The sequence below is a fragment of the Perognathus longimembris genome, chromosome 11 (genome assembly GCF_023159225.1).
Source record: "Perognathus longimembris pacificus isolate PPM17 chromosome 11, ASM2315922v1, whole genome shotgun sequence".
NCBI classification, from domain to species: Eukaryota; Metazoa; Chordata; class Mammalia; order Rodentia; family Heteromyidae; genus Perognathus; species Perognathus longimembris.
Window position 1 is genome coordinate 47531390 of NC_063171.1, and position 14975 is coordinate 47546364.

Here is a 14975-nt window from a genome sequence, read left to right on the forward strand (position 1 = left end):
GTGCATGTGAGCTAATAGTTGGGAGTTGAACTTAGGGTCTTGCATTCTTACTTCCCTTTTTTGTTCAGTTGGTGCTCTACCACTTGAGCCACAACACACCTCTGGTTTCAGCTCTTTGTTGGTAAATGGGAGATAATAGTATCTCAGGTAGCTTTGTTTGGGCTAGCTTTTTATAATAGTGGAAAATTTGGATTGTCCTAAACTCCGAACCTAGCATTGGACAAAGGTGAAGTATTTTTACCCAGTAAAATGCATGACTGAGCTTTGACAATAAATGGTTAAGGATAACAAATCAGTTTACATGCTTTATAAGTTTTGTATTTCAATTGAAATAAATGTAGGTATTTGCTGAGTTTTTTTTTCCTAAAAATGTTTTATTTGAAACAAAATATTGTTTACTACTTCATAGCCTTAAAATACTTTTATTACTGTTGTTCTAGGGCTCCTCGCGTTCTGTTGTGAACATGGAATGGGACAAGATCTGGGCATTTAACAAAAAGGTACAGCAGTCATTCAGTTCACTTTATCACACCTGACTTTGGAATAATATACATGTAGAAATCATTAGGGTCCTATGGTAGAGAACAATTTTGGAAGAATATTATCATTTTGCAATCTTCCAGGAAAATAGAATGTTTTCCTTTTCAAAATGGCAAAAGAGCATTGAACTTATTAACCACACCAATAAGTAAATAGTAGTTGAAACAAACAAACTTGGATTTATGGGAAATGGTAATAGCTTTTTCCTTTAATCTTTTGTGAACACTCTGCATTTCATTTTTCTGCTTTCAAGCTGCGAGCTCTCTGTAAGAAGGTATTACTTAATGCTTTCATTTGCCTTACTTTAAATGTAGCTTTTTAGCCTAATACATGTTATCATCTGAGTGAAGCACAATCACATTTATATGTCTTATTTATGCAGACCTGTTGGGAATGCATTACTCCAGCTTTATAAAATGTGTCCTCTATTCTTATTGGCAAAGAGGAAGACTTGGCTAACTTCTCTCTACTGTTCCCTTGTGTGCTGAGAAGACTCAAAGCTTTAATACACATGATTGGGTTGTGGGGAAGGTTCACTAGTTGCAATTTCTGTGTCTTATTGGATCCAGCTTTAAGAAAAAAAACAATGAAAATCAAATGAAGGTCACGCAAATTGATACTATTACTTACTAATTGGGAGCAGTTGCTTAGGTACTATAATAAGGCAAATCGTTAAAAAATGCCACGTTTCAAACTAAGGTTTCTGTGATTGTGTTCTGTAAATTCTTTATTGGGATTGCTGCTTGATTGTGCTGATGTCTTGCCTCAAGAAATAGTTTGCTTGTCTTGCATGTGTCTTCTTTGTGTTCAGTCAGTTTTTTGAAAATAACAGAATTACTAACTGGTTCTTTGTGTTGCTGCAGTTACCAATAATAATTTTAAATTTTTCAGGAAGGTTATCACTCTTATTAATTTATTAATCTAGTTTTACAGATTTAAGTCTTAATACTTTTGCACATATATTTTGTTCAAATATATTAAAAGTATTTCACTGAGGCAATTCTGTAGATTATGCTGAAGGTGAGCAGCATTGCCTCTCCCAGCTTCTGCTCTCTGGGCCTCTTCCCTTTCCTCCCACATGTAAAGCATGTGCTCTTCCACTGAAGAACCCCAGTCCATCTCTGCTATTTCTTCTTTCTGGAGCTTTTTTTGTGCAGGTTTAATAAGTCTGCTAGACTGGGTCCTTTAATTTTATTTTCTCTTATTTTATATTTGGCCTTTGATTCTGTTTCCTGGTAGATGACTCTACCTTCTGCCATACTGATTACTTTTTCATTCTTGTTCTTTTCATGATTTCTTATATGAATTTTCAAGATGGCTTCATATTTATTGTGTATGTGTGTGTTTTGTTTTTTTTCATTAATAGTCAAGGCCATTCTCGGTGTCTGGTTTGTTTTGGTGTCTGTTTGGTAAGGGAGGCTACAAGGCTGTGGGGAGGCCTGAGGAGCAAGAGTTGATCTTCACATAGGATGAGCTGACTGGGCAGGTTGGAGAACTTCCAAACTCCGTGTCATTAACTTTTTTCATCTTCTCTTACTGCAGTTTTTTCCCAAGAGGAGTTTCCTTTAGTTGCCCCCTTAAAGCTGAAGGCCTGGCTGCCAAGGCTTTGGAGCAAAATGGGGAAAGACTACTGCTGAGGGATTTCATACCTAGTCTCACCTATCTCTTCCTCCTTGTGTTTTCAATTCAGTACCTTTCCTTACAGTTCCTTTTGGCTTCTGCTTGTATCTAGACATGGTCTTTCTTGTTCCTGGCAAAAATCTATTTTTCATTAAGGCAGGAAGGAGGCAATCTCCTGGTTATGGAGTGATATGAGGATGCTTCTATGTGTTTTTAAGCTTCCAGAATTGTTAGCTTCCATTTTGCTAGTCCTTCTGGGTATGTTTATGGGGATTTAAGAGGGAGTGAAAGCAGTGAGTCAGTTTGTTCTGTATATACTGAAATCTGAATGATCCTTAATCCTTAAATATCATCTAGTAAAGTTTAAATTTTGGTTGATAGTAAAATTTAAATCATTCTGATTACATACTTTTTTTGTTTCTGTTATTGGCCTTCCTGACATTTTCCTATACTGACCATTCTGTCCACCCCTTGAATACAGGTCCTTTATTTAGAGTTCATGTGTCATTGTCATTCTCTTAATTACTACTAGGTTGTTTTCTAGCTTATTGTTTCTAATATCTAAAATTTCTGATGATAAAATTTAAGTTAAGCATCATTAAGCCATATTTAGTGCCATGGCATTGGGAAGTGTTAAGGGAAAAGCCAGACTATCTACCTTTATTTATTTCTTTTGCCAGTCCTGAGCCTTGGGCCTGAGCACTGTCCCTGACCTTCTTTTGCTCAAGGCTGGCACTCTACCACTTGAGCCACAGTGCCATTTCTGGCTTTTTCTGCTTATGTGGTACTGAGGAATCAAACCCAGGGCTTCATGCATGCTAGGCAGACACTACCACTAAGGCACATTCCCATCCCGCCATCTACCTTTAACCTTATTTCTTTCTACTAAAAATTTTCAGAAAGAAAAAAAATTAAGCAGCCTCTATTTGAAAATGTTCTGGAAGTCTTTTACATACTCATCTAGAGCTTCATTTATAGCATGAACTGTATATGCTAAAGAAAGGAGGAAATGCATGTATAACATAGGGATAGTAAGACATAGGGAGGCTGGTAATCTCAGTATCCTTACAAATATACTTAGATGCTTGTTTTCTTATCCTGACCAACTTGGCAAGAAACTATAGCTTTCTGCATCACAATTAATTAGAATTTAGTTGTTCTAATAGTTTGTAAAAAGCACATTTAGTTTGATGCTGATTGGAAACCTTTCAAGAACTTACTTTATGAATTTTTAGCTTTGTTAGTTTTCTCCTTGGTTTAACTTAAGTGCAGAAATTTAAACTTTGCACTATTCCACTTTGGTCACAGCTCTAACCTCCAGTTTTTGGTGGTTAATTTGGAGATCAGAGTCTCATGGACTTTCCTACTGGGGCTGTCTTTGAATCAAGATCCATTGACCTAGGCCTCCTGAATAGGTAGGATTACAGGTGTGAGCCACCAGCTCCTGTCAAAAATTTAAATTTTTAAGTCTTAGACCAAAGTGTCATAGATTTAAGGTGTTTTACTTCAGAGCTGTTACTTATCTCTGGTAACTCTCTCTGTATTCATTTTTTTTGTTTGTTTGTTTTTTTGGTCAGTCCGGGGCCGTGGACTCAGGGCCTGAGCACTGTCCCTGGCTTCCTTTTGCTCAAGGCTAACATTCTGCCATTTGAGCCACAGCGCCACTTCTGGCCATTTTCTATATATATGTGGTGCTGGGGAATCGAACCCAGGGCTTCATGTATACGAGGCAAGCACTCTTGCCAGTAGGCCATATCCCCAGCCCTCTGTATTCATTTTTAAATGTTTGTTTCTTCTTTTTTTTTTTTTGGCCAGTCCTGGGGCTTGAACTCAGGGCCTGAGCACTGTCCCTGGCTTCTTTTTGCTCAAGGCTAGCACTCTGCCACTGAGTCACAGCGCCACTTCTGGCCATTTTCTATATATGTGGTGCTGAGGAATTGAACCCAGGGCTTCCTGTATATGAGGCAAGCACTCTTGCCACTAGGCCATATTCCCAGCCCCCTAAATGTTTGTTTCTAAATAGTAAGGTAACAGTCTTCCACAACTCTCAACACAGTCTCTGCCTTTGCTTTCACCTAGTAGATCAAAGTGTGTAGAGTGTTCTCTTCCTGCCCCCAGTCCCCAAACAGGCAAGCTTCCAATAAAAGTTTTTGCATAAACCACAACAAATAAAACAAACTTGAAGCTGCTGTGGTTGAAGTATGTGAAATCCTCAGGCTCTTTGGAGTAATTTGCAAACCACTGATCTAGAGTCTTTGAGATTTATGTAATTTTTGAATTGAAAGAACTTGAATTTATTTATTTTTTAGAAGCAAAGCTGGTCTTCAAACTCCTGGGCTCAAGCATTTCTTTTGCTTTAGCCTCTAGAATAATTAAACTACAATAACCACACACAGATTTAAAAGTTTTTAGTCCCAAGTTTTCCAGACTTCTTTGATGTTAACCATTCTGTGGAATGCTTGTTTAAATTTCCAACCAGAAGTGGTACCAGTGGTAGAGCACTTGCTCAGTTAATATAAGACCTGAGTTGAAAGCTCAGTACTACCAGGGAATAAATTTCCCAACTATATTTCAGACTGCCAAAACCACTGTAAGGTTAAGTGGATGGAGAGTCTGCACTAACATATACCCCAGCTGACCTTTTGTTAGATGAGAAAACAGCTGCAATGACCGGAGTTAAATTTCTCAGATATTATTGTCTTGTTTTAGTTTCTTTAAGCTAAATTTTGTCTTACTTTCTTAAATACTAATCTGAGTAGTTACAAATTAAATCTTTGATCTTTCTAGCCTAGTAGAAGTTGAGAAAGGCAGTCCTGAACTTAGGAAGAAGCAAACTTAATAATAAATTCAAGACTGAGTAGTGATTTAATATTGTCATGAAGTATAAGCAGACAAGGAGAATTTAAATGGCTTTGCAAACTTGTGGGAATGACTTGAGGATGGCTCTTTTTTCTGAGTTCATAAGAATGTCTATATCATTATTTTTTCCTAAAGCAAAAAAATTACCCTCAAAGTTTAAAAAAAGGCCAATCCAACAATAGTTGCAATAAAAAATATACAGCGAATGTGGCCAGGTTTAGTTATATATACCACTGTTTCCTATACCCTTCTAAAGGGGGGAAAAATCTGTTCATATTTTTCTCCCAGATGCTTTATAGAGTATCTGAATTACTGTGGTGTTTAGTCATCATTGGTAAGTTTAATTTGAACAGTAAACTAAAAGTACATTGGCTCCAAAGGAGACTACTTCTATTTGAGAGAGAGAGAAAGAGAGAGAGAAGATTATGCTGATTCATTCAGTTAATTTTATATATTTGTTGATTATCTGTATTGTCAGACCCTTGCTAGATACTGGGAATAATAGACATTCCTGAATATGTATATACACTGTGTATTTATGATCTAAAATGTTTGGAACCATAGCACTTCATACTTTAGACTTGTAGCTTATGGGTGCCGAACCTTTGTATAAGATGTAGACAAATAGAATTAAATTGTTTTATGCTTTTATAATCTATAGAATTGCCTTATTATAGTGATCTAATGCTGCACTGCTTTTGATGGGGCCATGTTGCCTAAATGATTATGAAAAATGATACTGAAACAATATCTGTATTCCTTTTTAAATGCTTTTCTTGTAAATTACATTTACTTATAGGGATTTCCTTCTCCGTTAGATACCAAATTTTCTTTTTTGATCGGCTCCAGGGCTTGAACTCAAAGACTGGGCACTGTCTCTGAGCTCTTTTAGTCAATGCTGGCACTCTGCCACTTTGAGCGACAGCTCCACTAGGTACCAGACTTAAAAAGATAGTTTTAAACACCCATCAGTAGTTATTCGAGGGAAAGAACTCTAAATCTTTTATGTTGTGTAAGTTTATGACTTTTTTCTTTATTCTGCTTGATAAATATTACATGTGGCAATAGATAAACCACAAAATTTAGTAAGTGCAGTAACAAAGCCAGTTAGTATTTCTGTGCTGTTATTTACTTTTATTTATGACATTTGACAGAATATTTCAGTGTTATAACATGAGGATGTGTTTGTTGCAGGTTATTGACCCGGTGGCCCCACGGTATGTTGCATTACTAAAGAAAGAAGTGATACCAGTGAATGTTCCAGAAGCACAGGAGGAGATGAAAGAAGTAGCCAAACACCCAAAGGTCACCTCACAGTTTCACCAATGGTTTGGGGATAAATTTCTTTTCATCATCAGTTGTCAGGAATTGATACCAATTCAAACATCTTTTTGTGGATTTCTAGCTAAGAAATTTATTCTACTAATAATATACAACACACTATATGAAATGGTTACATTCAGCTCTTGCTTCAATTTTATTCTGTGGAGAAAGCATATTAATGTATAAAAAGGATTTAACTCCTCTTGGAGTCATTCTGAGAGAGAAAGTATTCTAATTCCCATTCTTTCCTTTTTTTTCTTCCTCCCATAGTACTAGGGTTTGAACTCAGCCCCCTACTCTTGCTAGTCTGGTGGGTGCTCTGCCACTTGAGCCACACTGCCAACCCTGCTTTGTTCATTGGCTAGTGCTCTCCCAGCCCCTTGCTGTTTATTTTGGAGATGAAATGTAGCAAACTTGACTGCCTACTCTGGCAGGTCATCTGGATTTCAGCCTCCTGAGTAGCTAGGATTATAGGTGTGCTCTACTTAGAACTTCTGGCCTCATTCTTTTTGTGAAGATTGAGCTACACTCTTTATTATCTAGGTTATTCATTACATGTTTGTCTTTCCACTGAAACATGAGTCCTGCTTATACATATACACACACATCCTCCCTCCCCCATTTCTCTCCTTTCTCTTCCTCTCTTTTCTTCTCTTCCCTTCACCCTCTCTCTCCTTATGCTGAAGATTGAAGCTAGAACCACAACATGTACTATACCACTGATTTTATTTTATTTTTTTTTTGGTGAGGCATGTGTGTGTGTGTTTGTGTATATTTAGACTCATTGATAATGAATATTGACTCATAACTTGACTTCAGAGTATAAATGTTTATAATTAAGTTTAACCTTCCTCCTCCCTCCTGCCACCCAGCTTTTTTTTCTTTCTTTCTTCTTTTTTTTTTTCTTTCTGTACTAGGGTTTGAACTCAGGGCTTCAAGCTTGCTAGGCTGGCACTCTTGTTAGTTAAGTCACTCCTCCAGCCCAGTTTTTTTCTGGCAATAGGCTTTTAATAATGTAGTAATACAATGAATAAATGAATTAATGAACAGATCTGCCTACTAGGTTCAGGTTATAGTTAAGTTGTTGCTCCAACTAACATTCCCTCTCCCTTTTTATAATCAGAATCCTGATGTTGGCTTGAAACCTGTATGGTACAGTCACAAAGTTTTCATAGAAGGTGCCGATGCAGAGACTTTCTCAGAGGGTGAAATGGTTACATTTATAAATTGGGGCAACATCAACATTACTAAAATACACAAGTAAGAATTATTTTTGTTTTCAAATAAATTAGGAAAAATGTCTTTTATGTTTACTTGTTAAACAACTAATTTAGGCCTTGACTAATTGTTTTGACATTCGTGTTCTGACTAGTAAATCTGTCTAGACATAGATATTACTAATTCTGGACATTTGCATTATTATTCCAGTTTACTAATAAGCTATTCAGATATATTTGGTGATATAAAAATTATTTTGTCTAAATATAAAAAATAGTTTTAAGGGGCTTTTGAGCACTTTAACATCTTGTTATGTAGATAATTGTTTGATGGAATGCTTCTTTTAGAATTTACATATGTAACTTGCTCTTTATCATAACGTGTGCTTTAAAATCGATTGGTTTCTGTTAATTTTGTTTTTTATCACAGTGGGCTTATGTTTACTAGTTCAGATTTTAGGTTATATAAATAGGATATAGTATGCTTAAAATGTGTAAATTCTGAAATCTCAGTCATGTAGTTATTACATGATTGCAAATAACTTAATATTTTTTAATATAGATTTAAGATTTTTAATTCAGATTTATAATGCTAACTGTATCAAAGTAATTTTAGATTAATATGTTTTTATCAGATATATAAATTGTTGACTAGTGGATTATTGGTATTTTAATAGCAGATAATCTTTTATTCGTCTAAAATAATTTCTCAATCTTAAATCTAGAAATGCAGATGGAAAAGTTGTATCTCTTGATGCAAAATTGAATTTGGAAAACAAAGACTACAAGAAAACCACTAAGATTACTTGGCTTGCCGAGACATCACATGCACTTCCTATTCCAGCTATCTGTGTCACTTACGAGCACTTGATCACAAAGCCTGTGCTAGGGAAAGATGAGGACTTTAAGCAGTATGTCAACAAGAACAGTAAGGTAACCTTCTCTGGCCATCTTTTTCTGTTACTGTTACATAAACTTTTAGCATTTTAAAAGTTAATTGTAAAGGTTTAGGCTTCTCGGATAAGATGGAAAATCTCTACAAAATTGTATGTGAAGTTTTAAAGAGTCAGATATGGTGGCATGTGTCTATAATCTTCAGCACTGGAAGCTGAGTGAGGCACATCATGAGTTTGAAGCCAATCTAAGCAAGACTCAGTCTTTAATTTTTTTTCCTTTCTCTGTGTGTGTGTGTATGTGTGTGTGTGTGTGTGTGTGTGAGAGAGAGAGAGAGAGAGAGAGAGAGAGAGAGAGAGAGAGAGAGAGAGAGAGAGAGATAGATAGAGAGTATTCTAGGGCTTGAACTCAGGGCTTGGGCACTGTCCTTGAACCTCTTTGAACTCTACCTTTTGAGCCAGAGCACCACTTCTGACTTTTTTGAGTAGTTTATTGGAGGTAAGGGTTTCACAAGGACTTTTCTGCCCGGGTTGCCTTGAAACTGTGGTCGTTACATCTCAGCCTCCTGAGCTGCTAGGATTTCAGGCATGAGCCACTGGTGCCCAGCAAGACTCAGTCTTTAAAATCCAGGGGCTGGCTAAGCACTGGTGAATCACTCTGGCAATCCTAACCTGAGAAGGATGAAACTTGGAAGACCATGGTTGAAAGCCAATTTGGGCAGAAAGAAAACAGCAAGACCTGTGTCAAGTGGTAGAGCACCAGCCAGAACCAGAAAAGCCAATGCGAGTGTGAGGGCCCGAGTTCAAGTCCTGGAATCAGCACAAGTAAATAAATAAGTACGTAAATAAACTCCAAGGACTGCTGAGTACCAAAGGTAGACAAAGATAAAGACTAGGATATGTAGCTCAGTAGAGCACAAGAACCTAGAATTGAAACACAAGTGAAGTTAAATAACTTGCAGAACTAAGTTCAATGTCTAGAGCTGCACTTGAATGCCGGGCTTCTCTACCATTCAGCTATGCTTGTTGTATGTTCCCATTGCATTTCATATTTATAGTAGAAAAATTATTTTCACAGATATGCCAATCAGGCTACTTAGAAGGTTTTTTTTGACGCCACTTACTTTATAAATCTTCACACTTAAAATTGTGTTGGAACTGCATGTGGTAGCACAGGTTTTTATACCAGCTACTTCGGAAGCTGAGACAGGATTCCAAGTTCCAAACTGACCCAGCCTACACAGTGACTTACTGCTCAAAATAATATGAATAATCAAATTTTCATCTTAGGTTTGTATGTATGTAGTTACTTAATTTTGAGACAGGGTCTCACTATGTTGCTCATGCTAGTTTGGATTCCCGGGCTCAACCTAGCCTCTCATCTCAGCATCCTGAATGCAGCAGTTGTAGATATGGTCTAGTGGGTCTGGTTTGTCGTCTATTTAAAATAGGAATGTTTGAGCAACTACAAAACTTGCTTGTGTTTTAGAGTTGTCCAGTGCTCTTGTTAGAAAATGTATATTCTATTCTTGTATTATCTTTATAGCGTGAAGAACTAATGCTAGGGGATCCGTGCCTTAAGGATTTGAAAAAAGGGGACATTATTCAGCTCCAGAGAAGGGGATTCTTCATATGCGATCAGCCTTATGAACCTGTAAGGTATATATTTGTATTCATTTTATGTGTGTTTGGTTGGAGATTGAGCCCAGAACTCCACACATGAAAGGCAAGCATTTTACCACTGAGCTCCCCAGCTCCAATGAGTGGCTTTTTATTTTGTTTGTTTGTTTGTTTGTTTATCATTATTGGTCCTAGGGCTTGAATTTAGGGCCTTAGTTCTATCCCTGAGCTTTGTTGCTCTATCTCTTGAGCCACAGCTCCACTTCTGACTTTTTTGGCAGTTAATGGAAGATATGTCTCATAGACTTTGCTGCCTGGGTGGGCTTTGAACCACAGTCCTCAGATATCAGCATTAGCTTGGATTACAAGCGTGAGCCACCAGCATCCTGCTCATGTATAATGTATTTTAATCATGGCCCCCCTGCCAGGAATTTAAGTTTAGTTGGTGTTTTAAATATTTTATTCAGATCAACTCTTTGGCCTTTCTTTTTAGCCCACATAGTTGCAAAGAAGCTCCGTGCATTTTAATATATATTCCTGATGGACATACAAAGGAAATGCCAACGTCTGGATCAAAGGAAAAGACCAAAGTGGAAACCACAAAACATGAGGTAAACAGCAATCTGTGTAGAGCTTGGAATGTCTTTCTTTATAAATGCTTATATTATTCTTTTTTTCCAGTTTGATATAATTTTGTGGAGTGGCATTTAACATGAGCTAATAATTCTACTTTTGACTTTCTGCATATCTAGAAAACTTCTCCTCTTAAGGAAAGGCCAGCTCCTTCTTTGAATAATACATGTGCTATATCTGAAGATTCCATGGTCCTTTACAACAGAGTGGCTGTTCAGGGGGATGCAGTGCGTGAATTAAAAGCCAAGAAAGCGGCAAAGGAAGACATAGATGCAGCTGTTAAACAGCTTTTGGCTTTGAAAGCTGAATATAAAGAGAAAACTGGCCAAGAATACAAGCCTGGAAGTCCTCCAGCAGCAGAAGTACAAAGTGTTTCCAAATCACCAGCAAGCTCTGTGGACAGCAAATCTCTCTATGATAAAGTTGCTGCACAAGGAGAGGTGGTTCGAAAGCTGAAAGCCGAAAAGGCCCCTAAGGTCAGTGAGCTAGAGCTCGTGCAGATCTCATCAAAAGTAAGCAGATGAGTTGAGACTTCCTAGAATAGTCTCATCTTCTAAACAGATTGTTTAGAGACTCCCCGCCTGCTTGAATATTTTGATCTAATAATTAGCAACTGAAAATTGTGAGGTTCTCACAATTGGGGAGTTGGGATTGTCTGGGAAAGAAACATACAAATTAACTATAACCCTGTGTAATGTGACCATATTTTGTGTAATATGTGTGGGTTGATGGCAGTAATTGTAGTTAGATTGTCAGGGAAAAAAGAAACAATTTGTAAGTCTATTTAAATATTCCTTATGGGGCTGGGGATATGGCCTAGTGGCAAGAGTGCCTGCCTCATGTACATGAGGCCCTGGGTTTGATTCCCCAGCACCACATATACAGAAAATGGCCAAAAGTGGCACTGTGGCCCAAGTGGCAGAGTGCTAGCCTTGAGCAAAAAAGAAGCCAGGGACGGTGCCCAGGCCCTGAGTCTAAGCCCCAGGACTGGCCAAAAAAAATAAATAATAAATAAAAAATATTCCTTATGGGCTTGAGGTATAGCTCAGTGATAGTTTGTTTAGCCTGCTGGAGAAAACAAATACGGAGAGGAAGAAGGACGGGGAAGGAGGGAGTGAAAGGGGGAAGGAGACAGTTTGTGGTTAGAAGCCTTTTAAAGAAAAAAGCTCAAGAGAAAGGCATAATAAGTGTGGAACCATGGTTCTTAAGCTCTATTGTACCTAAGAATTACTTGCTAGGACACAAACTGCTGAACAACTGCCCCCTCACCTTTCTAATAAATAGGAAAAGAATACAGCAAATAGTGTGAAGAGAAAAATGCATGTCAGAGAAGTTGTTTGGTTATGGACATGCTCTAAGCCCAGGAATTGTGCTTTTAGAACTACCAGTGTAAAAAAAGAACAGGAGGTGATTAGGTGCTCTGAACCTAGGAAAAATGAATGGACTATTAAGGACTTTGACTCCCTTCATAGGGAAACTTCAAACGATAGCAAATGCTGCCTGACGTTTTATTCTTGTTTCAGTGTGTCCTTAAGGGAACAGCCTGGTGTATGGCAGTGTTTTTGTGTGGAGAGGGTTAAAGATGGGATGGTGTCTATGATAGGAGGTCAGGCTTAAAAATGAAGAAAGATATATGGCCTAGTGGTAAAGTGCTTGCTTCACATGCATGAAGCCCTGGTTCAGTTCCTCAGTACCACATATATAGAAAAAGTCAGAAGTGGCGCTGTGGCTCGAGTGGTAGAGTGCTAGCCTTGAGCAAAAAGAAGCCAGGGTCAGTGCTCATGCCCTGCATTGAAATTCCAGGATTGGGGGAAAAAAAGAACAAAGACATTTGTATTGAGTTCACAACATAGTTTTAAAAAAACATGATGAAATAAATAGAGCTGTAACTGAATGTTGTTTCTGATGAACTGCCAAAAATTGTGGAATGGTGCTGTGACTTGAGTACAGGCATGTCACACCACTGTGTTTGCCTTTGGTAGCTGGAAGGGATATCATGGGATCTGTGGGCCTAGCTTAGCGCATGAGTAACACAAGGTGCAAGTTCCTCACCTTGTTGAACAAGTTGCCAGGCACCTGCCTCAGACCCCTGCCACCTGAAATACTTTCACTTACAAACATTTATTTGAGCACCAAGGAAGAGAAAAAATGGTTGACTAGGATTTAATTTTTTTTTCTGTGTCTCCCTTGTGAAGTATTAGGAGTCTTTCTGCTTTTACCTTTACCGAGATTTTTTAGGTCCTGAAGAGCTGTGGTTATCTTTAAAACAACAACAACGAAAAAAAACAAAACCCAGGTTTGCTTTAGGAAACAAAGACTTATTAGATATATGAATATAGTTTGTAATTCCTCTATGTCTTCTACTGTGCTGCTGTGTAGTATGATTGGGGACATTTTTGCTTCATGTACATTGGGTGCTGTGGGACCCCATTCAATATAATTTGAGGAGAAGGCTTTGATCTTTAAATTTCCTCATTCTGTGCTTAGGATTACAAGCATACTCTACCATACTTGTCTGTCTTTCTTTCTTTCTTTCTTTCTTTTTTTTTTTTTTTTTTTTTTTGCCAGTCCTGGGCCTTGGACTCAGGGCCTGAGCACTGTCCCTGGCTTCCTTTTGCTCAAGGCTAGCACGCTGCCACTTGAGGCACAGCACCATTCCTGGCCATTTTTTTCTGTGTATGTGGTGCTAGGGAATCGAACCCAGAGCTTCTATGAGGTTTTTTTGGTGGTTTTTTTTTTTTTTTTTGGCCAGTCCTGGGGCTTGGACTCAGGGACTGAGCACTATTCCTGGCTTCTTTTTGATCACTCTATCTCTTGAGCCACGGTGCCCCTTCTGGCCTTTTCTGTTTTTGTGATGCTGAGGAATTGAACCCAGGCCTTCATGCATACAAGGCAAGCACTCTTCCACTAAGCCATATTTCCAGCCCTCTTTGAGTCTTTTAAAACGTATTATTAGCATTTCTCCTCCTCCAACAGATTGCCTCTAATTAGCCACTTTCCCTTCCCACTCTGCCAAGTGAAAACCTCAGCTTTGGGAATCATATTACTGATGTGTATAAGTAGTTCTCTCAGATATGCTAGTAAGGAGCAAAGGTGTACTTTTTGGAAAAAAAAATACTTTTCACTGACAACTGAGAAGTCCAAGCCATTTTGAAAAGTTGTGATATCATTTTCAATTGCTAAGGAATTAGGTTTTTTTCTACTTTGTTGAAAATTCCTCCTCTCCCGGTGGAAAAATACTACCATCTAGTGGCTGCTGTAGAAATAGCTCTTTGACTGCTTTTCATTCTTAATGTAACCATGTGCTGTGGCCCTGGGGCTTGAACTCAGGATCTGGGCACCCTCCTTCAGCTTTTTGTTTTACTTTAGCCACAGCTGCACTATGGCTTTTTGGTGACTAATAGAAGATAAGCATCTCGAGGACTTTTCTGCCCAGATTGACTTTGAACTGTGGATCCTCAGATATTAGCCTCTTCAGTAGCTATTACTTATAGAAGTGAGCCCACCAGAGCCTGACTCACTTCTCAGTTTTGAATTGTATTTGTAAGATCACTTTAGCTTACCTCCAAAATCTTTACTAAAGCCTTGTACAGATTATTTCCTTGGAACAGCCATAAAATCTGTTGATGTCAATATGCATCATTGTTTATTGCAAAATTTTTATGGTGGCATATATTCATATATTAAATTAGCATACTTATCTGTATGCTCGTATACTTAAAAAATGGTTGCTAAATTGCTAATAATACCTAATACAGTGTAGATGCTATGTAAGTCATACTATGTAGAGGAATAATGACATGAAAAACATGCCTGGACATGTTCCGTACAGATGTAATCCCCACCCCCAAGTAGATCTTAGAATATATCAAGTATGCTTTATTCATGTGGCTATTTGAAAAGTTGTACAAATGATCAGTTTGGGTTGTTTATTTTGGTTTTGGGGATTATATAAAGTTGCCGGGGGTGGGGGGAGGCAGAAAACTGTGTGTATACACACACACACACACACACACACACATACATACATACATACATACATACATACATACATACATACATAGTGGAATTTCAACTCAGGGATTTCCATTGTTAGGCAGACATTGTACCACTTGACCCAAGCTCTCAGCCCTTTTTGTTTTCTTTTGTTTGGATAGAGTCTTGTATTTTTACCTAGGGATGTCTCCTGCATTGTCATTTCAAGTTTGGTCCACAATACTTGGTTTACTGGTTGATATTGAGGTCTCATTACTTTCTTTTTTCCTGAACA

General features: G+C 37.9%; 1 protein-coding gene across 1 annotated transcript in view; it reads left to right on the forward strand.

The window, feature by feature from the left end:
• The window catches only part of Eprs1 (glutamyl-prolyl-tRNA synthetase 1), a 66023-nt gene that overhangs the window by 25285 nt on the left and 25763 nt on the right, over nt 1–14975 (forward strand). The window contains exons 12-18 of the mRNA XM_048356548.1: nt 441–500; nt 6214–6324; nt 7466–7602; nt 8285–8492; nt 9999–10111; nt 10566–10683; nt 10825–11181. Of these exons, the coding sequence (XP_048212505.1) occupies nt 441–500; nt 6214–6324; nt 7466–7602; nt 8285–8492; nt 9999–10111; nt 10566–10683; nt 10825–11181 (1104 nt within the window). The remainder of the gene's footprint in view (nt 1–440; nt 501–6213; nt 6325–7465; nt 7603–8284; nt 8493–9998; nt 10112–10565; nt 10684–10824; nt 11182–14975) is intronic.